Source organism: Lissotriton vulgaris, chromosome 9 (genome assembly GCF_964263255.1).
Source record: "Lissotriton vulgaris chromosome 9, aLisVul1.2, whole genome shotgun sequence".
Lineage (NCBI taxonomy): Eukaryota > Metazoa > Chordata > Amphibia > Caudata > Salamandridae > Lissotriton > Lissotriton vulgaris.
Window position 1 is genome coordinate 245,197,701 of NC_141697.1, and position 27,846 is coordinate 245,225,546.

A 27,846-nucleotide genomic window follows, 5' to 3' on the forward strand; every position below is an offset into this window, starting at 1 on the left:
AAACCTCGGAGGGCGGTTTGTGCTTCTTAACAACCGCGATTATTTCCTTTCATTGAGACTACTGCCTGTTGCAGTCCTGAACTCTTGGCAGAACTATTATTGGTCAAGCAGGATTGCTGTGGAGCTTTTCTTTCACGGCCTGGGTTGTGTATGATTCCGGTAAGTGAGGTGCCTAAGAATTGTTTAGTATACGACCCGAGACACATGAAATATAGTATTAATGGTGTTCATTACTCTTCCCTAATTAGATGGGCCCTTCCTTGCTGTCTTCCGTATCTTGGTGACCAGACTCCCGGGGGATCCCAACGAATCATCGCTACCCATTTATTATTTTATCCACTTCCCCGGCTATGTACGAGGGCGCACAGTGAGTTTTGCTTCCACTGTGGGTTTCGTGGTTGGCTGGGGGAGGAGAGCTTAGCATCCGAAGTCGTTTCTGCCGGACACCCTGCACAAAGGTTAGTGGCGTGTGTGAGCCTGCGCTGCTGCCTGTCCATGACACTCCATCCCTGAATGCATGGGGGTTCTACCTCTTATTAGAACATTGGAATGTTGGGAGAGCCATTAAAGACAATGGAGTTCTCCCTGCTTCTAAGGGCCAGTAAAGAACCGCAGAGCAACATTCCAATGTCTTCCAAAGGCCTCTCGGAGCTCGAGGGGGTCTAAATCTTCTAGAGCTTTGAGAGGCCTATGTTTTATTTGTTACAACATTCTGCCCTCTAGTGGCAGAATATTCTAATAGCCTTACAGCCCTTCATAACAGGGCTATACCGGCTATTAAAGTCCTGCTACCTTGATAAAGCCCCTCGCCTTCGGCTCGCCCTTTAATACAGTATCAGGCCTTTAACAGCCAGTATAGCCCGCTACAGCAGGCTAGAAGGATATATTGGCTAATACAAATATCAACAGGTCTAAAAATGGCACTTCACTTTTGCTGATGTTGCTAGTGAGCTTAAGATTGATCTCATTCTCATTAATAAGGATATAATTCTCTGTCCCTGTGCATGTCCCCAGCCAAACAACAGGTTGTCTATATCCCTGGTCCATAGGGCTATTTTGTCTACCCAGGATTCGTTCTCCTCCGCCCAGGCCACGGGCTTCTCCCACCAGACCACAAAAAGATTTACGTAACTGGGGGCAAAGCACGTGCCCACGGCGGTCGACCTGTCTCTGCAGATGTAGTTGCCCTGCAAAGAGAAAAATATACACAATTTCTAAAAGCATTTGGTTATGCTTTTAAAATGTCAATGGTCTTGTTTTAAGAAAATATTCTATTGGCAACAGGCAATTCGCATGCACAGTACTCGTGTAGAGTGATGTCAAGCGTAATTAGTACTAACTCTTCGTCCCAAGTGATGTTTTGGATTTGAAGCATAAAGTCGGTAGTGTCCAAAATAAACAAACTTAGATCCTTTACTATAGGAAACCGAAACAACATAAATTGAGGTTTTCTCCAATAAACTCCCTTTTGAGGACACGATTGGATGACCTGGAGGATTATCCAAGTCCTTTGGCAGGTGATAAAATGTTGGCAGCTTGGATAAACCACCTTCATAAACTGCAACTCGCTCTCCTTTAGGATTCCCTTGGACCTCCATTGTTGCAGAAGATCGTACAAGTCCAACACACTTCTATTGTAGGTCTCTCTGCTGATTAGAGTATAATTTTTCTCGTCCCCCAAGAGACGCAGAGCCTCGTTTTAGTAAGATTCTTTAGACATCACAATGAAATTTCCTCCCTTTTCAGATTGTTTTATTACAAGGGCAGGATCATCCTTGATGGATTTGACAGCTTCCCATTGCACTTTTTTAAGATTGTATTTCCTTCTCATGTCTGATTGGAAGCCAGACGTTCGTAATTTGTCCAGGTCCTTAATCACAGCTTCATGGAAACAATGGATGGCATTCTGCGGTGTTTGGGGAATGAACTTTGAATTCGGTTTAAATTTGCGTTTCTCACTGTCTTGATGAATTCCCAGGTTTTTCTAAAAATTACGTGGTTTCCTCACTGTTAGCACTATCAATTTCCCTTTGGGATTCCTGCAAATTATGCATAGTTCTCAATGCTTCCAAATCACTTCCAGTTAGGATATCCATATTTGTCATTGTAAGTTCTTGTTGCACTTCTGGGGTCTAGGATGCAGAGTATATTGATTTTACTTTCAACTTGCAAATGAATTGGTAAAGGTCAATGCGCCTAGTAGCAAAGTCCCATTCTGTACTAGAGCAAAACGTCAATCCCTTTTGCAACACCCTTTTTTCTGTTGTCGTCAAAGTTCTTTCAGAGAGATTGACGCTCACCAGATTGTTTATTTCTTCTTGTTGCTCCGCTTGCTCCTCGTTATACAAGGTTCGAAGGCCTGGCTTGTTGCCTTTCCCTCTTCGCCTTCTTTTCCTCCTCCTTGTTCTGGGGGGCGAGTTTTCTGAGTGAATCTGCGCCAAGACTCCTTGATTAAATGATATTCCTAAGGAAAATTTACATCCTTGATTGCGGAGGCATCGCCTGTTTTCCTGGCAGTGTCTTTTTCTGTCAACTCTGCCTCCGACGCCGAGGAGTCACGCATGGGTGCTGTGGTTGCACTTTCTGATTCCTGCAGTGCTCTGCGAGGGGAGTCGTAATTCTTGGCAAAAGTTAGAACTCTGCCACACATAATCGCGCTGGTCCCGTGTGAATTTGTTTTGCTTTGAACGCTTAATATCATTTTCATAGGCAGACAGTCTTGTTTTAATTTGTGATCATAATGCATCGACCAAGTTCTTATCTGTTTCTTTCGCAATGTTCTCTTCAATACAATCAATTTTGTCAAGTAGTTGAGCCCCGTCACTCTCCGCATACTTTACAAGGATCTCTACCAAACCCTTCGCTGAAGCCTTGGTAAAGTCAACCCAATCCTTTAGAAGGTTAGGATCTGGACGGGACTGTACTAGGTAGCGTTGTAAGGAAGTGGCCTCCCACCACTTCCTTATTTCTTTCTCAAATGTTCTTTCAAACTTGATGAACCACCCTCTCAGATTCTCAGGGGCTCTACTAGAATGTAGATCACCATCTGCCCTGGTGTCATGTGCTGTCCCTTTAAAAACTGTTTCTGCTGCTTGCATTCGTTCAACATCGCTGAACATGGACAATGTTTGCAAATGTCAATTAAAGTCAATCCAAATCTTAAATGCTGGGCCTGACGCTGTCGCTGCTCAATTTAATATATGTGGATGCCTACTAACCAGGGCGGTCTTCTCGTAGACACAAGCACTCATCTCTGGTCCGGCCGCAGCTCGGTGGTTTCTCCCCTTGCATCAGGCTACGCTTCTGGACGGGAATGCTTCAGCCATTCCTCGACAGTTCCAGTCGCTGATCTTTTAATCGCAGGGGAGTGGGCGAAAGTGAAGTTTCTTTTTAAACGTTGCTCGCCAAATACTCCGCTCTCCCCACAGCGTAACATGCAATTAACAGAGGTCAAAGATTGCTGCGTACTCCGGCCAAAATTATCAATATATTTTTATTATTTAAATCATTCCAAAAACGAGAATACTGACAAATGCGTTTCAGCCACCTGGCCTTCGTCAAGGTCAGTGATTTCATAAAAAAAAACACCCTTTTAAACAAGGATTCATCTAATTGGATCGCAATGAAACATAAAATCAAAATCACAAAGGGAATTAATAGTCCGATCATATTCTAAAGGTAAAAAATTTGTCGGACATTTTGACAGTATTATTCAATAGAACTCAATGTAAATCATCAGTAGCCAACACCACATGTGAATGATCAGATCACCTATACATTAAATGCTAATTATATTCACAATGACTCATGGGTGAAATACCACTGCGGAAATCAATCACATTACGTTATTTGGATTACCATGGACCTGACTTAAAGGTATTATTCAGCTCTGAATGGGCCTGGTTTCACACACAATTCCACCTCTAATTATTCCAACAGTGCTTATGGCTAGAGAAAGAACTTTGGTCTTTTAATGGTGAAATATAACTGGCATGAACCATCTCCGTGAGTTACAACAGTGAAATGAAATGTAGGTGCACTTTGTGTAATGATTGGTGTTCGGTGAGTTGTTGGTTGATGGCCTTCTTGACTTGAAAACTTTTCCTGGAAAGGATACCAAGAAGATCGGCCATTAGTACTTCGGTTCTGCTGGCTCAGCGGATGGTTTCTTCAAGAGGGGCCTCACTTCAGCATGTTTCCAGTCCTCAGTGAAGAAGACCGAGGTGATGGGAGGTGTTCAGGTCTTTCTTGAGCTCTTCGCCAATCGTCTTTCTCCCAAGGCTGAAGATGTGATGGGGACAGGGGCCCTGGGTGCTCCTGAATGAACCGAGTCATGATGGAAATTGTGGTTTCAGTTGTGAGTGGGTGTGCAAGTGTTTGGCGTTTTTGGGGATTGGGGAGGGTGTTGGAGAGTTTTATACAGGGCGAACTCGACCCGAAGGTATCAGAGCGCTTTACATAAGCGATAGTTGCATTACAGACAAGACACATTTGTTTTGTTAGGCAAAAGATTGTGTCTATTCTACCTCATGCAATGTAAAGCGCTCTGATACCCATGGGTCGCGCTATACAAAACTCTGTAAATAAATAAATAAATAAATAAATAAAGTGATTTGCCCAGAATCACAGGATGTTGAGCAACCCTGCCGAGACTCGAAGCAGATTCCCCAGCTTCTAGGTTGACCACTCTAATCATTAGGCCACATCCCCTTTGTGTTCATGGGTGTGAGCAGGTTGAAGCGGTTGGTGGGGAGGGTTGGAGTTCGGAGTTTTTGTAGATAGCGGAGATCTTGTCATGGAAAAAGTCCGCCAGGGTGTCACACAGTTCGTGGGAGGTGGTAATGTAATTCTTTGTGGCTGCAGGGTAGGAGGAACTCCTTCACGATGGAGAAGAGCTCCTTGATGCAATTTGAGCTGGCTTTTATGCGGTCTGCTGGGGTGTTCTTCTTGGTTTCTTTCAGGTGGTGATGGAACTGGTGGAGTGCTGTCCTGAAGGTGGTATGGTTTCCTAGCTCTTTAACTGGTGCGCTACTTCCTTTCTAGTTAGCGGCAGTTGCATTTGGTGGCTTTAAGCTTCGCAGTGAACTCTTCTGGCAGGTGCTTCAGATTTGGCTGGCTTGGTGGGGCGATTGTGGCAGCACATTATGTGATCCACTGGGAGAAGTTCTTCGCAGCTAGTTCTGGGTTGGCTGTTGTCTCAGGGAGGTTGGAGTTGAGAGCGTGGTTACATTGGTCCTCTGATATTGTTTTCCAGGTTCTGCGCGTGGAGCTGAGGGGGCATGGTCCCAGTGTTGGTAGGTCCTGAGATTGTGAAGTGGAATCTGTAGTGGTTAACCCAGGTGAGTTGGGAGAAGTGGTTGTATTTGACTGTCGCTGGATGTAAAAAATGGGGTCCAGCGTGTGTTCTGCGATGTGGGGAGGGTCGGTGAAATGTTGCTTGTGGCCAATGTTGCTCATGCTTACCAGGAGGTCAGTTGTGTTGGTGTTGCTGGGGTCGTCGAGGTGGAAGTTAAAATCCTCTCAGAAGAGGGCGTGCTTGAAGTCTATGGCGATTGGGGCAATGAGGTCAGACATGTTGGTGCAGAACCTGGAGTGTAGTCCTGGTGGTCTACAGGAGAGAGTGCCTCTGATGGTGCAATTTCCATCCGTGTGAAGTTGAAAGTTGAGAAGCTCCATTATCGGGTTGAGGAGGTAATGCAGCAGATTGTGTTCTTGTAGATGATGGCAATTCCACCTCCCTGTTTGTTGGTTCGGTCCCGGGTGTGTTAAATGGTAGCCTTTGGGGGATGCAATGACTATGTTCGGCACGGAGGCGGGGTTCAACCAGGTCTATGTGATGAAGATAACGTCCAGGGTGAGGGATGAGATCGTGTCCCAGATCACTGCAGAACTGTAGTACTGATGATTGATTTGAAAAAGAAAAATATGCCATTCTCAGATGTCTGGAAACAGAGTGTCCAGAGAGAATTCTTCAGAGAGAATTCTTCAGACAGCTGAAAAAAGAAGTTTGAATTTTAGAGAGCAACCAAAAACTCCCATTTGGCCCCAAATGTTAGAATAGGGTAGGGTTTGAAATAAGAATGGCGACTACATATAGTAACCAGGCGAGACAGCTGCACCACATTCCAATGAATTTTTGGTTATGTTGTTCAGTCAGATCTGATAACAGGAAGCAAGGAGAGAAATAGACCTTTGACCGCCTATAGAGGACTGCCATCCTTAACTGACAAACTAGTCAAATCCTACATTAATAATGCCAAAAAAGGCACCTAATTAGAGCGAGTTGGTTATAACCGATGTGCACACTGTAAAGTGTGCAAGTACACCAGCCATTTTACATTTAAAGTAGCATATGACAAGAAGGTAAGGAGGATACATAAGAAACAAGTAATTCAGAATTTGCTGTTTATTTTCTAGTGTGTCCGTCTGAGACATACTATCTGGATACTATCATTTCTCCCCTCTGAAGTGAATTCGGTGACAGCTTTGATTAAATTAAAATGTATGTTCAGCAGCAATCTTCATGCCCTTTATTAGGTCTCGCCTGTCGATGCGCATGCGCATCGAGCAAGCGAGACTATGGGGGCTTATCCACTCTTTATCCAACTTGCAAGGAATCGTGGCGATTCCTTGCAGTGCCCGTCACTTTTAAGCTCAATGCGCATGCGCATTGAGCTTAAAAGCGCGTGCACATCAGTTCCCTCATCCGCACGTCGCATTTCTCCTCCCCCTCGCCCCCTCCCCTGCCCGCCGTGTCGCATTTCTCCTCCCCCCTCCCCTTATCTGCCTTCCCTGTCTGTTCCCTCTCCCCGCTCCGCCCCCTCCCCTGCCCGCTGTGTCGCATTTCTCCTCCCCCCTCCCCTTATCTGGCCTTCCCTCCGTCTGTTCCCTCTCCCCGCTCCGCCCCCTCCCCTGCCCGCCGTGTCGCATTTTTTTTTAAATCACCACTTACCCCCTACCCCCCAGCAATGCCAACACTGACGCCGTGCTCTGTGTTTCTCTTGTTATTGCATTGGTTTGAGTGGCAACTGCTATTACATGAGCCCCAGGGATTCCACATGGCGATAGGCCTCAATGGACTTACGCTTCAGTCTGAACCTCCCTGTCAGCCAATATGCCTACTCCGCTAGAGCCCACATATCCTGCCAAACACTGGCGTACGCATTCCTGTAACGAGCAGGGATCTCCTAGCAAGAGCCTTGTGCACACGTGGTGAAGGAAACTCTGCAACAGAGGCCCGACCTCGCAACTTCCAAAATGTTGGCCCCGGGAAATCCTCACGTCACCGGCCCCTGGCGGGCCTCCACAGTAAGTTACTTCACCCTGCAAGCCGGGCTTGGTACCTCTGGAGCGGATCGCTCACTACCTGCTCGCCGGCTCGTGCCCTACCAGATTGCGGGGATCGAGAGCAGGCAAAGCCTTGCATAAAGTGACGCTGTCTGGCCCAAGCAACCCCCGCTGAGCATACTGCGCCCCACGCTACATCAGGGTTACCTCAAGTACGCTTATAAATCCACCTCTTTAATACCCTGAGCTACTCTGCCTGCATCCTTGCCTGAAGCGCACTTTTCCTGTCACTCTGGGCTATCTAGGCCGCTCCGACACCATCGCAAATGTTGCGCTGAGAACTATTCCGCTCCCCTGAACTCTGCAGTCTGGCAGGCAAAGTTTGGTGCTGAACGCCCATGGAGTCGTTTCCTCTACTGCGGAGGGGGCTGGGTGCAGCAGTTACACTGCATGTAGGGCATTTCACCAGCACAGTGCCACTTTCCTCTGAGCTTGACGCCCTGGGCCCTCTGCATTGTGGCTGCTGTAAGATATTAGACCTTGCCCCTACGCCATTGGCACTCGTTCGCACGTTTTCCAAGCGCAGTAGCGGATGCATCGTATCCACAACGCATGGGTAATAACTTGTTGAATTGAGACGTCTGATCATTGCTCCAGGGCCTGCGATACTGCACTACCTTGTGCTTAGCTGCTCTCATTCTAGACTGGCATCCCTGCACTGCTCATCTCCTGTGAACTCTACAGTGGTTGTGCATAAATTTAATGTACCTGCTGGACATGGTGGGGCATGTACTCCCTTTGTTTGAGTGGTTCGTACTTTGATCCTTAACGTCATTGTGCGAATCACCCTTCTTGCAGGTGAGGGCCCCACCTTCCACCCATAGTAAGGACGCAGATACATAAGCACCCTTCACTTGTTGGGCTTGTGAGATGCACCACCGCTGCTGCTGATACTCGGACGCCATTCCACCTTCTGTTTGAGGAGCCAGCACGTGTGCGCTTCCCACTCCTGTTGGACACTTTGTCCCCAGTACTAACTGCTCCTACAATTATGGGTAAGCCAAATGGCCGTCAACCCAAACTTGTTTTCGAAGCCAAAAAAGCTGTTACATGCTCCGACTCTGAAAATTGGGGACAGTCAAGTGTTGAGCCCCTGCCCGCCGTGTCGCATTTCTCCTCCCCCCTCCCCTTATCTGGCCTTCCCTCCGTCTGTTCCCTGTCCCCGCTCCGCCCCCTCCCCTGCCCGCCGTGTCGCATTTTTTTTAAAATCACCACTTACCCCCTACCCCCCAGCAATGCCAACACTGACGCCGTGCTCGGTGTTTCTCTTGTTATTGCATTGGTTTGAGTTTGCTGATTGTTTTGTAAAGCTCTCTGGCGCCCTGTTCGCGCAATGGAAAATCACAAAGATAAATGCATACCCTGCACCCCCCTACCCCCCCTCCACCCTAGCAGGTTCTCTTCGTGCACTTACTCCTATTTATAGCCCTGAGACAGAATGATGTTGCCGTCTTGTTATTTTTTGTGTGTGCAATTTACAGCAGTATATTAAATAACGCACGTCCATTCGGACCGGCAAATTTTCACCCAGTAAGCTGCTCGCGATAGTCCGAACGCTCACAGGACGCTCGCGGATCCAGAGAAAGTGAATGTACAATTTGTCCCACAACAATATTTTGGCCTGCTCTAAATAACAGGCACTTTCCGCTTCTCGTGATGTAGTTTCCAGCTACACTATATGCTTTCCTGAGATCCAAGGTCACATAACAAATCGGTTACCATAAAGTCTACAAACACGCTACGACTGTTCACGTTGCCTGCAAGACACGGCTTCACATACTCGACGTAGTAGATAGATACATTAACATGTATGAAGGTTGTTTAACCCCTTAAGTGCTGCGGACGGCCAATGGTCGTCAGCAGCGCTACCTCCCCAGTGCTGCGCACGACCATTGAACGTCCATTCAGCACTAGTTCTAATGGACAGCGCAGCACTGGGGAGGAATGTGTAATAGCAGCTATGAGGCTAAGCGTGTGAGTGTGCTTGCAGGAAAATAAACATGAATGTAAACATGTATGTACACATATATAAATATATACACAGACACATGCATGCAACCCTAAATTGCATCAATGGGTATGCACGTTAAAAGTCGTGTGAAAAACAGATGTGTAAAGCAATGCATTTCGAAAATTAATTTTTTTATTCTATGTATTTTGCGACTCGTCCCATTTTAAATATTGGATTTTCAAGAAAACTACAGTTTTTCAAATGATAACTGCGTTCAAGAAGAATTAAACCATGCGTATCAGTTTTTGAACAGCTGTGTGGCACATACTTTAAAGTTTTTTTTCGGTCCCGGTTTCTTTCTAGCTTGTGAAAACAGAAAGCTCTCTGCAGAACAAGACACACGATCAACCCCCACAATGTTTGTTGCATTACAATTCGGCCTGGAATAAGACGTGAGTGGTCGGGCCATTACGCAGTTGGCCCGGGCTTTTGATTACAAGTGTGAAAGCACAGATGAACAACGTTTCAGCAGCTGGAAGTGTGTACACTGTGTGTGTGGCAAAGTGGCCTTTCATTTCAGAGCCAATTGGCGCTCCAAGGTCTGAGGGAGCTCTCTGGTTTGCCAGCTGATGCCCTCTTCCCGCCACACTCACCCTCACACACACTCACACCCCCTCACACTCACACACCCTCACTCCCCTCAAAAAATAACACCCCTCACAACAAGCTCACACTCACTACACCGGACAGCCGCACCCACTCACACCCCTCACACTCTCTCACCATCAACACCCCTCAGCCTCACACAGCCTTACCCTCATCCCCTCACCCTCACACACCCTCAATCACCCTCACACCATCACCCTCACACACCCTAACTCTCACCCTCAACAACTCACACACTCACACTCCCTCGCTCACCCTCTCACACACATCACCCTCACACACCCTAACTCTCACCCTCACAACTCACACACTCACACTCCCTCGCTCACCCTCACCCTCACACACACACACACACACCCTCACCCTCACACCCCCCCACTCACACACCGTCACACACCCTAAACCTCACACCCTCAACCCCTCACCCCTCACCCACCCTCACCCTCACTCACCCTCACCCCTCACCCTCACCCTCAACCCCTCACCCTCAACCCCTCACTCACCCTCAACCCCTCACCCTCACTCACCCCCTCACCCTCACTCACCCTCACCCCCTCACCCTCTCACCCTCACCCCCTCACCCTCACTCACCCTCAACCCCTCACCCTCACTCACCCTCAACCCCTCACCCTCACCCTCACTCACCCTCAACCCCTCACCCTCAACCCCTCACTCTCACTCATCCTCACTCACCCTCACCCCCTCACCCTCACTCACCCTCACCCCCTCACCCTCACTCACCCCCTCACCCTCACTCACCCTGAACCCCTCACCCTCACTCACCCTCAACCCCTCACCCTCACTAACCCTCAACCCCTCACCCTCACTCACCCTCACTCACCCTCAACCCCTCACCCTCACTAACCCTCACCCCCTCACCCCCTCACCCTCAACCCCTCACCCTCACTAACCCTCACCCCCTCACCCTCACTCACCCTCAACCCCTCACTCACCCTCACTCACCCTCAACCCCTCACTCACCCTCACTCACCCTCAACCCCTCACCCTCAACCCCTCACCCTCACTCACCCTCAACCCCTCACCCTCACTCACCCTCACTCACCCTCAACCCCTCACCCTCACTCACCCTCAACCCCTCACCCTCACTCACCCTCACTCACCCTCACTCTCACTCACCCTCACTCACCCTCCCTCCCTCACCCACCCTCCCTCACCCTCCCTCACCCTCCCTCACCCTCCCTCACCCTCCCTCACCCTCAACCCCCCACCCACCCTCACCCTCACTCACCCTTACCCTCACTCACCCTCAACCCCTCACCCTCACTCACCCTCAACCCCTCACCCTCACCCTCACTCACCCTCAACCCCTCACCCTCAACCCCTCACTCTCACTCATCCTCACTCACCCTCAACCCCTCACCCATCCTCCCTCACCCTCACTCACCCTCACCCACCCTCAACCCCTCACCCTCACTCACCCTCAACCCCTCACCCTCAGTCACCCTCACTCACCCTCAACCCCTCACCCTCAACCCCTCACCCTCAACCCCTCACCCTCACTCACCCTCACCCTCACCCTCAACCCCTCACCCTCACCCTCACTCACCATCAACCCCTCACCCTCACCCTCACTCACCCTCACTCACACTCACCCTCACTCACCCTCACTCACCCTCACCCACCCTCAACACCTCATCCTCACTCACCCTCACCCTCACTCACCCTCACTCACCCTCAATCCCTCACCCTCAACCCCTCACCCTCAACCCCTCACCCTCAACCCCTCACTCACCCTCAACCCCTCACCCTCACTCACCCTCACCCACCCTCAACCCCTCACCCTCACTCACCCTCACTCACCCTCACCCACCCTCACCCACCCTCACCCACCCTCACTCACCCTCAACCCCTCACTCACACTCACCCTCAACCCCTCACCTTTACTCACCCTCACCCACCCTCACTCACCCTCACCCACCCTCACCCTCACTCACCCTCAACCCCTCACCCTCACTCACCCTCACTCACCCTCACTCACGCTCAACCCCTCACCCACCCTCACTCACCCTCAACCCCTCACCCTCACTCACCCTCAACCCCTCACTCACCCTCACCCTCACTCACCCTCACTCAGCGCAACCACAGCATCTTCACTAAATATATTTAATAAACTTTAAGCTATTGGCAATATAAAATAAAATCCATTTTATTTACGTATTAATTATTAATTTTTTTTAAAGCCATTGATTTTTTTTATATCAATACATATAAGTCACATATAAGTCCCGTTAATACAAAACATATTGCTTTACAAATGCTAGAGGTGTCACATTTACAAAAATTATAACTATTGGCTTTGTAAAGAAGAAAGCTATTAATTTAGCTATTTAGAAAAGACAACACATAAATAAAAAACAAAAAAATAAATAACACCTATAGCTCAAACTTTACTACTGCGAGACCTATTGCATTTCCAATGCTTGTTTTCCTTTGAAAGCGACACACATGTATTTAGCAATACTTGTAGTACAGTACGTCCAAAATGCTGTGTCATCTTCGTGAATCTAACATGGATGCCTGACTCCCTTTCAAAGCATTTTGGCAACTCTCTTAGTGACCCAGAAATAGACACCAGAGTGTACGAATGTTGATGTGGAGCAAGAGCAGTCTTTGGTCAGCACTGATGACACAAAGCCCCAACATGAGTGGGCACTGGTATGATATGCGTAGAGTCAAATAAACAGTGACGTGGTGAGAGGCTAAAAGTGGGCACTGCGGTAATGTTCAACAAATTAGGGTGTTGCAGATGGGATGAGAGATAAACAAGAGCGTGCACCAATGCAATGAGACCAGAGAGAGCCACTGATGAGATGAGACGAACAAGAGTGTGCGCAAATGCGATGAGAGAGTTTTAGGAGGAGTTTTAAGAGAGCAGCACTGATGAGATGAACAAAAGTGTGAACCGATGCAATGAGAGACCAGCAAGTGTTCCGTTTCATACAGGTACGCCAATATAGGCTCCAATAGTAACCTTTCACCTATATTTCCCCTGCCATTACACTACATAACGGTTCTTGGTGTAGACCTTTTACCTAGTTAGGGTACTGCTTAAATGACGTGGGGTTTCTCTGAAAATGAGCCACACTCATTATGCAGGAGGATTCTTGGAATCTCAGCAGGACTACCATCTCCTGCATAATAACTATGTATGAGGGTCGTTTCTTCCGCTATTCTAGTCCGACATGACACAGCAAGGTAGATCCCCTGAGGGTACCACTTTGGATATATAAACACCATATCTTCCCCGAGGTGGGAGAGGAGAAAAAGGACTTCCATCCGGACACACTGATGCAAGACGCTGAGGTTCCTACACGCAGATACTCCAGCTCGCAGTGGTCTGACATTCCTCACGCGGTGTCCATCTAGAGACCAAGACAGGGTCCCACAGTCTCTCACTTCAGGTAATGGGGTTGGCTTCAGCCTAGGGGGATTCTTGGCTTTACACCTACATACAGGCTACGTACACATAGGTACATCTAGTTAGGGTTGCATTGTAGGAGTACGATTACTGACATGTATTTATATACATGCCAGTATTCATTGTGTTAGCACTATGGTAGGAATCTACCATCCTTTTACTCGGTTGGTGCTTGTAATAATTTAGAACTGTTTCTGTCTTATGGTTGTCTCAGCACACCTATTTTACACTTGAATGACACTGGTTCAATAAATGCTTATTGAAAAACGTCCCCACCATTTTATTCCATGTACCTCTCCGAGACTAAGTGAGCAAGCGTGACTGAGCGAAAAGTACTGTACTGTTACCACGATCACTGATGGGACAGAGTTGTCATGTTCAATAATTGCCAAGAACTATTCTCTCCTTGGTTAGAGGAGTTTACAGTGGCACCGTGAGCTAGCTGGTATATAGGCGAACATACACGGTGGGGGTGTCTAGAATCAGCCTGGACACCAAGCCCACAGTCTATGTTGTCTAAACGCGCAGATCCTACATAGGTTTATAGGAACAACACGACACAAGAGTGGCACTAATGCAACAAGAGACTAGCAAGAGTGACACAGAGATGAGCAAGAGAGGCACAGATAAGATAAAACAAACAAGATGGTGCACTAGTGAGAGATGTGCAAGAGAGGAAGGACAGCAGCAATGACAGAAGAGGGTGCGAGCGAGGAGGCAATAGATAGCCACCTAAAATAATCAATCTGTGATGTCCCATGTTAGGGAACTAAGCACTCAAACGTGGGACAGATGGACATTACTAACCAACCAGACTAAAGGAATTTCGAAAGGCAGGCCAACCAACCAACCAGAAGCGCTGGGTGTGTTGAGAAGCCCATAGACGGACTACAAGATGCCTCACAGAGTAGCGTAAGCGCTGAACAGTCTTGACCAAAAAAAGGATTCATCACGGCTGTGGCTGGCTGCATGGCCTCTGGAAGTGGCTAGATGGTTGGGTGCAGGGACAAGCCGTAGGCCAGGCCCTGTGCTAAACCCTGCCGCGTACAGCCAAAGGCCGGGTGTGGCAGGGATGAAGCACAAGGGTTAGGTACACAGCCAAAAGCTAATGTTCCTTAAAATAAAAAACTCTGAAATTCCCTGATAAAACACAAACACATTTAAAGTACCATGGTTCAAATAGTGCAAACACTAAATCTCACATCTGAAAAATTGCACTGAAAACAACAGCTAAAGTGCTGTTATGATTCCACATCAAAACTTAGATACTCACCAGTTCTGGACCAGTACAAAAACCACAACTCACCCCTCGCTATCTAAAACTTAACTTGCCCCCACATGCTCTGCTCAAGGCCTCGCACACTATATGAAATACACATACGTTGTAGTACTATATAATTCATGGAAGATAAAGAACGTCTGTGCCTCATTTAGATCCAGAACTTGCAGCATCGTAGACAAGAATCATTATGTCTACATACTCAGCCTGCAGCCCAGCAAAGTGAAATATTCTACAGGTGTTATCCCCAGCAGCAGGTCTTCCAGTGCTGGCAATAACTATGAGCTAGGTTCGCACTCGTGATCTTCATTAGACATCTGAGCTTTACAGGCAGTTGTTATGGAAACAGGGCGTGGTGATAGATGGGTTGTGACTGTTAGGAGTCTTATTTCAGCTTCTGGATAGCAATCTACCTGGTAGTAAACAACCAACAATAAGCAAATATAAATGCTACTTGTTGGCGTTGCACCGCTATGCAATTTACAGCGGTGGCTCACAGATTTCAGTCTTACTGATTGAACATTTGGTGGAAAAAGCGGACATTAAGTCTTTTGATGACTCAATACTGTAAATACTTATTGCTGTGTGAAGAGCTGTGCAGAATGAGCTGAAGGAGATAAAAGAAGCAGACGAAATTTCGGATTGAGGCTCATATTGCTATAGAAGTGTTTATGTTTGCAATGCAATGCTAAACCTCGCAGTTATCCAAGGATGCAGTGACAGTCATCAGTTAAATAAACGCGGAAACATACCAACTGCAGATGCATGTCAACCCACAAAATAAACAGAGTATCAATTACAAATAGAATTAAGGCTACCCAATCAATTGTGAACTGAGTGCTCACAACATTAAACTATTGTTCCAGGAAGCAGTCAAATATTCCAAGCCACTATTCACCACACACGTATGCCTTGATTCAAGCAAAAAAAAAAAAAAAACATTAAGAAAACATATTTGTCCTTTTTATCCTAATGCCATAGATGCCAAGTTTCGGCAGCTATCTTAAAGCAAATTTACAGGTCCCAGATTAACATCTATATATCCTGGGGAGTAAAAGAAATCCAAGTAGGTTCAATGAGAAAATAAACTAAGGATCTGTGGAGAGATGGGGCGCCCACAATCACTTAGATATTTGTATTTAGTTATTTTAATCAGGAGAGTGATTTATGATCAATTTTTTAGGTTGTCTGTAATCCCAAAATAGATGTAGAATACTTTCTTCTCCTAGTAAGCGTCCTACCTTCTTCCCTAAGTACATGATGACTACAGGATATCAAAAAGGTTTGGAATATATGGATAAAGCGCAATGATTCCAAATGCACTCCCTGCTGCAAGCAGAGCCAATCTCCTGCCCACTCTTCAGCTCGTATTGTCTAGTGGCTCTTGCCCAAGAAATGAAAGCCCTGTGTACATTGGGCAGAGTTCGAGTAGCGAAAGATGATGGTACAACGGACACATTTTGTGACAATGCACGTCTTTTCCAAATTGAAGTATAACATGTCAAAATGTGACGATGTCTCAACGTGTAGATTTGTTCTGCAGTGAACAGCACACCATCGCTTCTTTGCAGGCATAAATTCCACTTTTAAATCTACTACCATGCTACTCCAACCATTTTTGGGGAAGACTAAATGTAATCAGTATGCCACATTTTGCCTCGCTTCTTTCTCGGTTGCATTTTGTCCAGTCTTCTTTTTTTCCACTTACTGATAAAACGTTTCTGAAAGCACAGCTGCTCGCATGTGCCCCACGTGTTGTATTTTAATCAAGTTTTAGAATATATAAGTCTGTGGACTCTCTCTTCCTCCTCACTTTTCGTCCTAGTATCTGTCGGATATGGTAGTCTACTCTTTGCCCTGGAAGACAGGCACACTTGCAAGTGGGACAGAAGGGCTGGTGTCCTCACCTATGTACATTACTGCTACACACCACTTGTTTAATTTGAAGTCTAGTAATGGAGTGAGGAGTTGGAGCCACTAACACACCATAGTGAACATTGGGAAGATGTACTGTAAGTTTCAACTTCAATACAATGTTAAAATGAAGCGCACCTGCATTTCTCTTCTCATTGGATAGGTCCAGTCCTACAAAAGAGAGTAAAAAAGCCTCAAATTAGTAACAAAAAAAAAGATCAGTGAACTGAAATTACCATTCACAAGGCACATAACTGTACTACTTGAATGAAGTAAATCAGACTTTTTATACAGATCACCATATTTACAAAAAAAACAAATAGAAGCATCAGACACATATGCAGTTATCAAAATGCAATGTTGTGAAACCTAATTAATACATCCGATCGTACTACTTTAAATGGCATCAAATTACCTTCGATCACCAAATGAATCCTTACAAAATGGCATCTTGCAAGCTCTTATTTCAAAAAAGACAACCGAAGAAATAGGGAGTAAATTGCTTACAGAAAATATTATCACTGCTAGATATTATACAGCACATTTAACTAAAATCTTGCAAAGTAAATAGTTTTTCTCTTACAAAAATGAATGTCATTGTGCTAAAAAAATTACATTAAAATGCATATAGTGTTATGTATTTTGGGACATACTTAATCACACTGAGTATCTCCATCGATCTAGAGGACCTAAATACGGTGTCAATATGAAAGTGGTAACCAACAAATCCACTGACGCAATAAATGCTCAGGTGACGAGATTAGCTGGGGTACCAACGATGCTTGGTTGTTGGATTACTTGTGGAAGATGCGCGACCAAACAAAGTAGTGCATCGGGTATTTGTACAGCACTACTTTTTTTCCAAGGTTCCATGGCTGCAGATGAATAGTAGGAGGGGAGTTCAGAAAAGTGGGGTGGGAGGCAAGAGGAGATATAACGAAGAGTGAAGAAATGCGTTTTAGGGCTTTTCTGAATAGTGGTCTGTGAAACAGTGGATGGGCTGGTAAACCTAGGTGGAAGACTTAATCTCTTGCTTGGCTCCACATGAAGCCTTGGTAATAAATAAATAACAAATCTTCTGCCTCTTTTCAACCTCCTATTATACAAAATGTGAGAATTTTTATTTTGCCTTAGTCGCACAGAAGTATATCAGAGGGACATAAAGGTTAAGATATGGGCTGCCACTCAAAGGAAATACGCTGTGGTCTCTGGTCAGCTCAGGGTTTCAGTTAACATGGATTTGTTCTGATCCTATTAAAATCTTTGTTTCAATCACAATCATAATTACCAAAAAAATGCTTAATTTTAGCTTTCTTAAGTGCGGACAGTTCACTGACAGGTATTTACATTTTGATGTGCTTAACATAAAAAAAAATCCTACACCCTTTCCTTTCACATTTTTCTTTCTCTGACTGCAAAGTGAGAAGAGTGTTAAAACTAGACACCGTGTTAAAAAAAAAGGGCAACAATTTGTCAGTAGACATAACTTGATATTTGACTTCTGTCTTTAAAGTGCAGCAAACTTGACATGGGAAATACAGAATTATTTTTTGACAGTCAATTTTTATTGAATTTTCTGGAGCAAACAAATTCATTGGTAGCAAAGCACAAAGCACAGCTACAACAGTTCACCACCTTGGCGACAACACAAAAATAGTAGGTTCACCCCGAGTGGTTACTTTAGCGTCCATATATCACATTAACATAACAATAAATGGACCATCAAGATGGTGATAAGCCAAACCATTTGCCCCACACTTCACCAAACCATTCCGGGCAACCCCGGGCCTCAAATAGAGACTCCTCTTGTATCCCACATCAATCCACGCCCCTCCTCCATTTCCGCAGCGTCAAGCCGCAGTCTGGGACCAACTCGCTGCAATGTCCCTCTTCGCCACCACCACAGCTGTCCCCAGGAAACTCTGTCAGCCCTAGAGCCATCTACGCCATCAAATAACCCCAACAGCAAGTGTCACGTGTCGTGGAGGACCTACCACGCGAAATACAGAATTTAAGGCATCTTTGTTATTGCTAGGACTTTCCAGACCCACCAAAAATCGCCGCATGACCCAGAGTTTGAGAAACATTGCTGTAGCCCATCAAGAAAAACATTGCATACAGTAATGCAATGTCAAAGAAGTGCCTACAGTCCAGTCTCAACGGAGAGGAGCTGCAAAAAACCACAGCTTCGCAATGCCCTAATGGATTTAGCAATGTCCATACCTAAGGTGACAAATGTCTGAGGGCGGCAGTAAGGTACAACTATATGCAGAGACCATTCTCCACAGGCGTTGGATACGAGAGAACTGATCAGATTGGGATCAAGCGAGGACGCTTATTAGTGAGGAGCAGGAGTCTTCAAAAAACTCAATTCTGGGACCTCAGAAAAGCAGACAATTTGCTGGATCCAACCCTGACAATATGAAGGAACCCACTAAGCCACTTGAACAATTAGTCACAAGGTCCGGTGGAGCCGTACACTTGCAGGCAATGGACGGCAACTTAATATGCTGCAGATGTGACAAACTAACCACTACAAAAATATATGAATGAAACAGATAGTCAGGAAAAGAAGGAGTAAATAACCAACATCTATCCACTGTCTAAGGAGGCTTAACCCAACAGTAGTCACATTAAATCCAGTGGAGCATATGTTACAGGACCCAATGTCGGTCAGAGGCCTCAAAAGAGTCTGTCCTGCAGACCAACACAAATCTTTGCTGCAGCAGGTGCATTAGCCCACAAGTCTTCTCTCACTGCTGGCAATCATTGCCAAATAAGTGCGGTTTTGTTATTGTTAATAAATGCACCAACAGTAGCATGGCATCCTGGTGAATTTCTGTAGTCTGGGGCATGACTTTCTAAACGCTCTTATCTGAGGCATATTCGATTTGTGGGTCTGTGTAGGGGACTAAATCAGTTTTAATAAGTTGTCATTTCTGCCTGGTGAGGACAGAAGGCTGTACCACATATCTTACACATATCTTCATTTGGTGCGGCTGTCCACTTCACTGCACATGGAAATATGTGGGAAGTAGGTGATGGAAGCAAGTGCTGTCTGATACTAGTTAATCGCCTATGATTCAGTTTTGTGCATGCTCAGAGCTTCTGTCTTAATATTAGTTGAGCTTGATGGGCAGTTATGTTGTAAGAATGGCAAATATTCACCTGGATAGCATCTGTGCTATGTGGATATGTGCAGTACTTAGTTTATGGCGGTGGTGGGCAACAGGAATTTTACCCAGAGCAAGAGAGAACAATGTAGAAAACAGACAGGAGTAAGAGAAATATAGGAAAACCTCGATAAAGGATAAAAAAGAACCTAGAAGAAGCCATTAGGCAGGGCCTAAGGCAGGCTCCTAAAAAAACACAACTTTAGGACCTACATTTTTTTTTTAATTCCTTTAATAATTTATTTACAGTTGAAAAACCTTGTGTGCAATTTTCTGCTAAGTGCTACATAAAAATCTAGTTATCAGGGGTAGGCCAATGGGCGGCATAGCTTGGTTCTGCAAGATGACAGTCACTGTATCGGGCCAAATTGCCACCTACACCATGTCAAAGGGACTACACCCACCACCCATGAAGATCCCCAGGGGTCGGGTGCCAGCGCCCGTGATTTCTGCCATAGCCCTGCTGCAAAAGACCACTCCTCTGCATGATTGTTGCCTGACGCAGGCGGGAGGAGTCCCGGGCCGCGGTGATCTGGCATCCACTTTGGAGCGCTGTGACAGGCGACACAGATGGGCCCGCTGATGACACTGCTCTCCCTGCCTGCCTTCCTGGTAAGCACTGATGGGTTGTGTTGCACTTTTGGCACCAGCGGATTTGGCCATGGAGAAGGACAGCTACTCCCCTACCCTCTTGCCAGGCCTTAAGAAGGCAGGCCCTACTAACCTGCCCTACCAACTCTCTCCTCACGTATGCCATACAGCTTAGCAGCATAACATCAAACGTGGGCCCCTCCTTAGTGTTCGGTATATTGACTGCCTGTAGAGAAGGTACTCGTTCCTCCTCTGCCTTGGTTCCACTCTCCTTTTACAGAGGAGGGCAAAGCGGGTACTCTTCTCCCTAACCCCATAGTGAAGGAGGGCACTCAACCTTGCTTTCGGCACACCACACTGGTCTGACGCACTCTGGGCGATTGTCTCAGATGGAAAGGCGCAAGACACCAACTGCAGATTACGGATTTCGCCAAGCAGATGCAAGACCCTACAGTCCCAATTCGCTTTTTTGAGGGCTAAGTGGATGACATCCGCAGCATCAGCTTTCCCAGAGGGTTCAGAGGGCATCAACCCTACATCATTCTTGGGAGGACTGGCTCTCTACTTCGACTCCGCCTACAGGCTTCTACCCTTTCTTTGCTATTGAATGGGAGCACTAAGTGCCTGCCCGAAGGACCCCACCAAGAGACCCCTCCTGATAGATAGTTGCCAAGATTCTCAACTTCAAAGACAAGGATGTGATACTGCGCACGTGGCCAGACAAGCAAATCAACTGTCATATAACAATGTCCATTTCATGATTTTCTCAAACTACACAACTGCAGTACAGCATCACCGCACCACATTCCTGCGTGTCAATCGCCAGCTGCGAGAGTCTTTTTTCTAATACGCCCTACTGTTCCCTGCCAACCAGGGTATATACTTCTTCACAGAACCCACTGACGCTTGGGACTGGATGGAGCAGCACCAACCTGTACCGGATCATGCTGTTAAACTTGACACCTGATAGTTCACGGGGGACCTGCATCTATGGTGGGCCATCCCCTGGTGGGCCCACTGCCAATGCTACCTTTCCACACCAATCACAGTTGGAGAGAATAGCTGCTATATCCCTGGCATGCGATTCCTGTGACCAAGATCATGCCCCGGCAACCAATGGCTCATGGCTCTGCCTTGGATAAAGGCTCACATAGTTTCACCAAGGAGGGGCCAGATTGTGAGCTGCCATCTATCACACCCCAAACTGTAGACAACATAATTTGAGACAAGCCTCTGCAACAACTGGACTAATGTCTCACTGTCCGACGCAATATGACCCACAATACATGGCACCTATGTTGCCTGGCTTCCTATGGGGCGTAGTTTCTCACTGGAGCCACCACTTACCTATGGTCCCACCCGATTGCTGCAGCCCCTTCGTGGGTAGTATCAGTAAACTCCTTACTCATCTAGCATTCATACTATTGGAGGACCCGGCTAGGATTCACTTCTGGTCTAATTGGTTCCATTGACACTACCACCCCTACACAAACCTATCACAGTTCTATCACTAGATGTATTATTATGTTACTGTCAGTTCATTGTTGGGCAGCCAGAAACTGGGCAGCGGCCAGTTTCTGGCCCATAGACAGCTCCCTGCAGAACTATAACACATTTGGGGCATTACCAACACAGAACCGTCCCCACGCCCTCTGCCTCAGTTACTGTACTCAGTTGGCCCTGGTTGCCTCTTGATTACTTGGCTGGTTAGGGCCATCCCAGACCGCACACAACCCCCTTGCCACAACTTATAAGCCCAGTGGGAGGTTGACGTAGGACACCTTTACATGCAGAAGGAATGGAACAATGCCCTACCCCACAAAATCTCCCCCAACACTAGGTTTCAGTAGAATGTACTTCACCGTGCACAGCTCAAACCACAATAGCTCAGCAAGATCTACACATCAGACACCTCGCCTTCCCACAATGTTCTTTTTCATGCGAATCAGACAAATGTTCTTGGACTGCCCCACTGCTCATACCTTTTGGAACACGGTCTCTACTACCGGACTTGTACAAACTCGAATGCTGCCTCATGGGGCTCTAGAAACCTCACTAGACTGGGCGGGTGTTGACTAAATTTCTGGACTTTGCCTTCCTCAAATCTCGACGGTCAATCAGAAAACGATGGAAGGCATCTATGTTGAATGGATACTTTGCTGTACTGACGCATGATCTGTGGCTGAACTAGTCTCCTATCAGTAAGCAATGGCTGACAGCGTTCATAAACACGTCCACAATGTGCACAGCGGAGCTGGGAACACAAACCAGCCACGGCCCTTGTACTGCAGTGCTTTCACCGTCCCTGCCGACAGCTCACAATTTTCGCCTCATGATTAGATATCAGAAAACAGTCGGCCATCTGCAACAATTCTGCTTTCACAATGATTACTATATTGCTTTAGATTTACAGGAGCACTGGGTTCGTGACTTACACCTAGAAACTGAGCACATAGTGTGACAGACTTCCCTCTGTCTCTTCTCCCAAAAACCAGCTCCGTTTGCAGCAGAATTTAAAATGTGTGAGGCCCGTAATCACTTCTCTCTGCGGTGGGTAAGCTCCCGACTCTGGTATCTCTTCGCTCTTTCCCTTATAAAAACCCTTACTGTGTTTTACAAGCAAAGAGTACTTTCAGCTTGACTGCTTATCTGATATCTGAGAGTATCTACGCATCAGCATCCAAAATTAAATAGATGTATCAATTTAAATTTCTCACTATGCCTCTCCCTATTGTATTCACCCGTGGTGCAGATTACTTATTTTACATGTTAAAAGAGAAGACTCCTAAATATACAATAAACCTAATGAAAACAACAGCGAGCTGGATATACAGTACATTTCATTCCCTTGTCCACATTCACACAAACCGTACATGATGTCCATTTGTTTCTTTCACCCCCACCCCCAATAAAGAGCCGATGATCCCTGTTCCTTGGCTCATTTTACCTCCTGGCACGTCATCTGTGATGTGGCAGCCCGGAGTATCCTGGACTTTGAAACGATGACACCTCCCTCCCTGGGTGCATCTCACATTGCAGAGTCTGCTACAGCAAGCAGAAAGTTGAGCTGTGGCGGTGCTGAATATTGAAAGCGCTTTTTACATGGTTAAGATCCTTAAAGGGCCTATCTATCCGGTGAATGACATCCCTGTAAGTCTCAAAGCCCAAGCGGACCTCAAACAAAACACATTCCGGAACGCCCATGGCTGATAATAGTTAGTGATGCAGGACTAGTTTCACAGAACGGTTTTTGTCTTCACGGATATCCATCCCCGTTAGGCAACTTTGAGGAATATTTCAAACTTAGTACATACAGTTTGTAATGTCCGTGCACACACTTGTTATATTGCTTTCTATCAGGGTTCTCTAAAGTCGGTCCTGGAGGGCCGGATCCATGCCAGCTTTTTAAGAGAACTACATTTATCTAAATGGGGATATGCAAAAAAATCGGGCATGGATCCAGCCCTCCAGGATCAACTTTGGAGAACCCTGCTTTACATCACTGTGCAGATTCGTGTGGAATCTCTTTTAAATGTGTTCCTGCACCGTTTTCAGTGGATCCCATTGAAATTATAATGTTCGTTGGGAGGTGAATGACCAATAATATAGCAATCTGTATATAGCTTTCATTTACGAAGACTAGTCTTATCAGCACTTGTGTGTTCATACTCAATACTGAAGTAAAACCTGATAAGTGCAAGCAGATATTTGAGCACCTGCTATTAAAATTACAGTACGCTGCTGGATCCCCACCGAAACAAGAAAGACTGTCACCCACGCACTGGTCACAAGCCGACTGGATTACAGAAACACGCTTTACGCCAGAACCACAGCCAAACTACAGAAAAAACTCCAACGCATCCAAAACGCCTCAGCTAGACTCATACTGGACATCCCCCGTCAAGCTCACATTTCCGGTCACCTGAAAGACCTCCGCTGGCTCCCCGTCAACAAGAGAATAACGTTCCGTCTCCTCACCCACGCACACAAAGCCCTCTACGACCTAGGACCCGAATGCCTCAACACGCGACTGTCCTTCTACACCCCCACCCGCCAACTACGATCATCCAATCAAGCCCTCGCCGCAATTCCGCGCATCCATAGATCCACCATGGGGGGGAAGAACCTTCTCCTACTTAGCGGCCAAAACCTGGAATTCTCTCCCCACCCACCTCCGCCTTGTACATAACCACCTCGCCTTCAGAAAGCAAATTAAAACTTGGATATTCGATAAGTAAAATACCCCCCACTTCCCCAAGCGCCTTGAGACCCTCTGGGTGAGTAGTGCGCTATACAAATCTCTGAACTTGAACTTGTAGCTGGTGGTATATTTTGGAGCACAATGTCGAAAATACTTTACTAAAGCTTGATGTGGTAGCGCACTGCCATTTATAAACAACTTATTTTCTATTTAAATTACCACTAAATTAGCATAGACAAATGGTTTCTCGGATAAATCCATTCAGTGCACAAATGCTAATGTGTGGGAATTGGCATTACCAAATGTAGTGGTTTGCTTTAATCATATTAAAATCTGTTTACACCACGCTTCAGAATTACAAAACCAATGTGCTTTATTTGTGCTTTCCTAACTGCTGATATATTCTGAAATATTTCTACAAATAATTTTCAAAAATGAAAATGTTGTTACCGGCTAGAAAAACAGGCATTTACTAAATAAATAGGTTTCACCTATGCGAATACTACTGCCTTTGCCAAAGTCTTTTAGCCATGTTGTACAGCAGCGTGGCTACTGTTCGGCATGGCTTAATGTTAGTGGCCTTGAGGAGCATGAAGTGGAGTCCAGTAGAGTGAAGTGAAGTAGAGTACAGTGGAGTGAAGAGGAATGGCGTAGAGTGAAGGCGAGTACAGTGGTGTAGAGTATAGAGTCGTGGAGGAGAAAGTGGCGTAAAGATGAGTAGAGTGGAGTGGAATGGCATGGCGTACAGTAGAGTGGCTTTTTGTGGAGTGGCATAGAGTGGCACATTCTACATTTTGATTTGGACTCTTTCACATTATTATTTACTGTTGGTGCACCACGAGATGTAAGTATTATGCTATATTGTGGCCTCAGGTCACAACCTTTAGCAGAGGGCTCTTATAAAGAGTGCACGTTTCTTTGGAAATAAATTACTATGGGACAAATGGGAGGTGCTGTTCATTGGGCTCGCTGCTCATTTAGTATTTTTGTGCTTATTGCATTGTGTTGCTATGCACGGAATATTAATAAAAGAAAGTTCTAAAAAGAACATTGCAACGGTCTAGCAAGTCCAATAACAAATGTTATATAAAAGCCATGGCAAGGCAAAACAAGCATTGATAAAGGAGCCAGTGCCTGTTTCTTTTATATGTCAAGAGTTTAATATAGTGTGAAACTGTCATTGATTGAGGACATCAGTAGAGGGTGTCTTGTTCCGGTCATGCGATGTAACATTAAGGTATAACATGCACCTTATATGCTTACTGCAGCATAGTACTTTGTCTATTCTAGAAGTTCAATTAATCAATCAATAAAAATCTTTATTCAGTAAATAAAATCACCATAAAAGAATACAGATCAAAGACAATAATATGAAATTCATGGGTAAAAAATAACAAACAGTATAATTATTCGTAAAACTATGAACATTAAAACAATGAATCAGGTCTCGTGCTCCTATTCAACCACACGGTACAAAAGGGGGTGGTGATGGACGGAGCATCTGAATCAATCAAACACTCACACCCAGTCAAAAGATCTGGGTTTAATCCATCACCGCGCTTTAGCCCACTCTGCCACCTAAGTTCAGACATGGCGATATGCAAATCAGTCTGACCCTGTGCCTCATAGGAACAGTCCAGCCCGAACTGCCAAGCCATGTCTTCCCTGGACCGGTTTCTGGCATTCCAGCCGCAGCCCGGCTTGCTTGAATCCAGAGGCAAAGTGAGCAAGGGACTCACGTCTGAGCATACCCTGCCACACTTATGGCAGCCAAAAGCAGTACAAAAGGGGGTGGTGATGGATGGAGCATCTGAACCAATCAAACACTCACACCCAGTCAAAAGATCTGGGTTTAATCCATCACCGTTCTTTAGCCCACTACCATCCCAGTTCAGACATGGCTATATGCAAATCAGTCTGACCCTGTGCCTCATGGGAACAGTCCAGCCGGAACTGCCAAGCCATGTCTTCCCTGGACCGGAAACAAGCTTCTGAGGACCGGTTTGTGGCATTCAAGCAGTCTTCAGCCCGGCTTGCTTGAATCCAGTGGCAAAGTGAGCAAGGGACTCACGTCTGAGCATACCCTGCTACACTTATGGCGGCCAAAAGTACCGCTTTTGGCCACCATAAGTGTGGCAGGGTTTGGGTATGCTCAGACGTGAGTCCCTTGCTCACTTTGCCACTGGATTCAAGCAAGCCGGGCTGAAGACGGCTGGAATGCCAGAAAACGGTCCTCGGAAGCTTGTTTCCGGTCCAGGGAAGACATAGATGGGAACAGTCCAGCCCAAACTGCCAATGAGGCACAGGGTCAGACTGATTTGCATATAGCCATGTCTGAACTGGGATGGCAGAGTGGGCTAAAGAACGGTGATGGATTAAACCCAGATCTTAGGACTGGGTGTGAGTGTTTGATTGATTCAGATGCTCCGTCCATCACCACCCCCTTTTGTACCGCTATTCAACCACACAGCTTATAAAAAGGATAAAACAGTAAAAATCATATGCTCAGTGGGAAGCATCTGAAGACCCATCAGGGAAGGCATAACTGGTTTCAGATTCAGGGATTTCACCAAGAGAATTAAAAAGCGTTTCCTCGGGCAACTGAAATAAGAACAATACATTGGGAAATGCAACATGTCCTGTGGAGACAAATTGTCGCAGCAGCAGGGTGTACTTATGTCCGGCCATACCCACCCACATGGAGTTGACAAGAAATGGTGCAATTGATTGAACCTGAACCTAGCCAATAAAAACTCATCGTTCTGTGAGCAAACCATGACCAGATACGGCTCAATCACAGTTTTTAAGAGCATGTGGCCTCGAACTGAAGGCTTCTGAAGTTCTAAGCCTTCTCTCTCCAAACAAGAGAGTTCCAAAAACAACCTTTTGACACTTCCCAGCTCGCAGACAGAGCGAGGTAGGGTCCACAAAATATCAGATCTACCAATGGAAGAAAAGGCAGCCTTAAAATACGCTATCCACTGTATGCTATTTCTACAAACCAGGCCCAAACAGTCCTCAAGGATCAACTGAGTTAGCTTCAGTTCTGCCCTGCTCCAGATCTAAATCCTCAAATACAAAGGGGGAAACCTGAATCCTTTACTACTTGCGCTTTATAGCATCAAACAAACAACTGCTTTTTTCTGTTTGAATAGTTTATTTATTTAACCATTCCACTTAGGACTATTTTCATATGTTTTTTAACTAAATTCAAAAGCATGAAAAATAGAAAAAAATGAATTTTCAGACGGCGTATGCAGACGATACATTTGACAATTCACAAAA

General features: G+C 46.1%; 1 protein-coding gene across 1 annotated transcript in view; it reads right to left on the minus strand.

The window, feature by feature from the left end:
• STYX (serine/threonine/tyrosine interacting protein) overlaps positions 1 to 27,846 on the minus strand; it is a 320,814-nt gene that overhangs the window by 253,733 nt on the left and 39,235 nt on the right. The window contains exon 2 of the mRNA XM_086937427.1: positions 16,735 to 16,767. Coding sequence (XP_086793553.1) covers positions 16,735 to 16,767 — 33 coding nt within the window. The remainder of the gene's footprint in view (positions 1 to 16,734; positions 16,768 to 27,846) is intronic.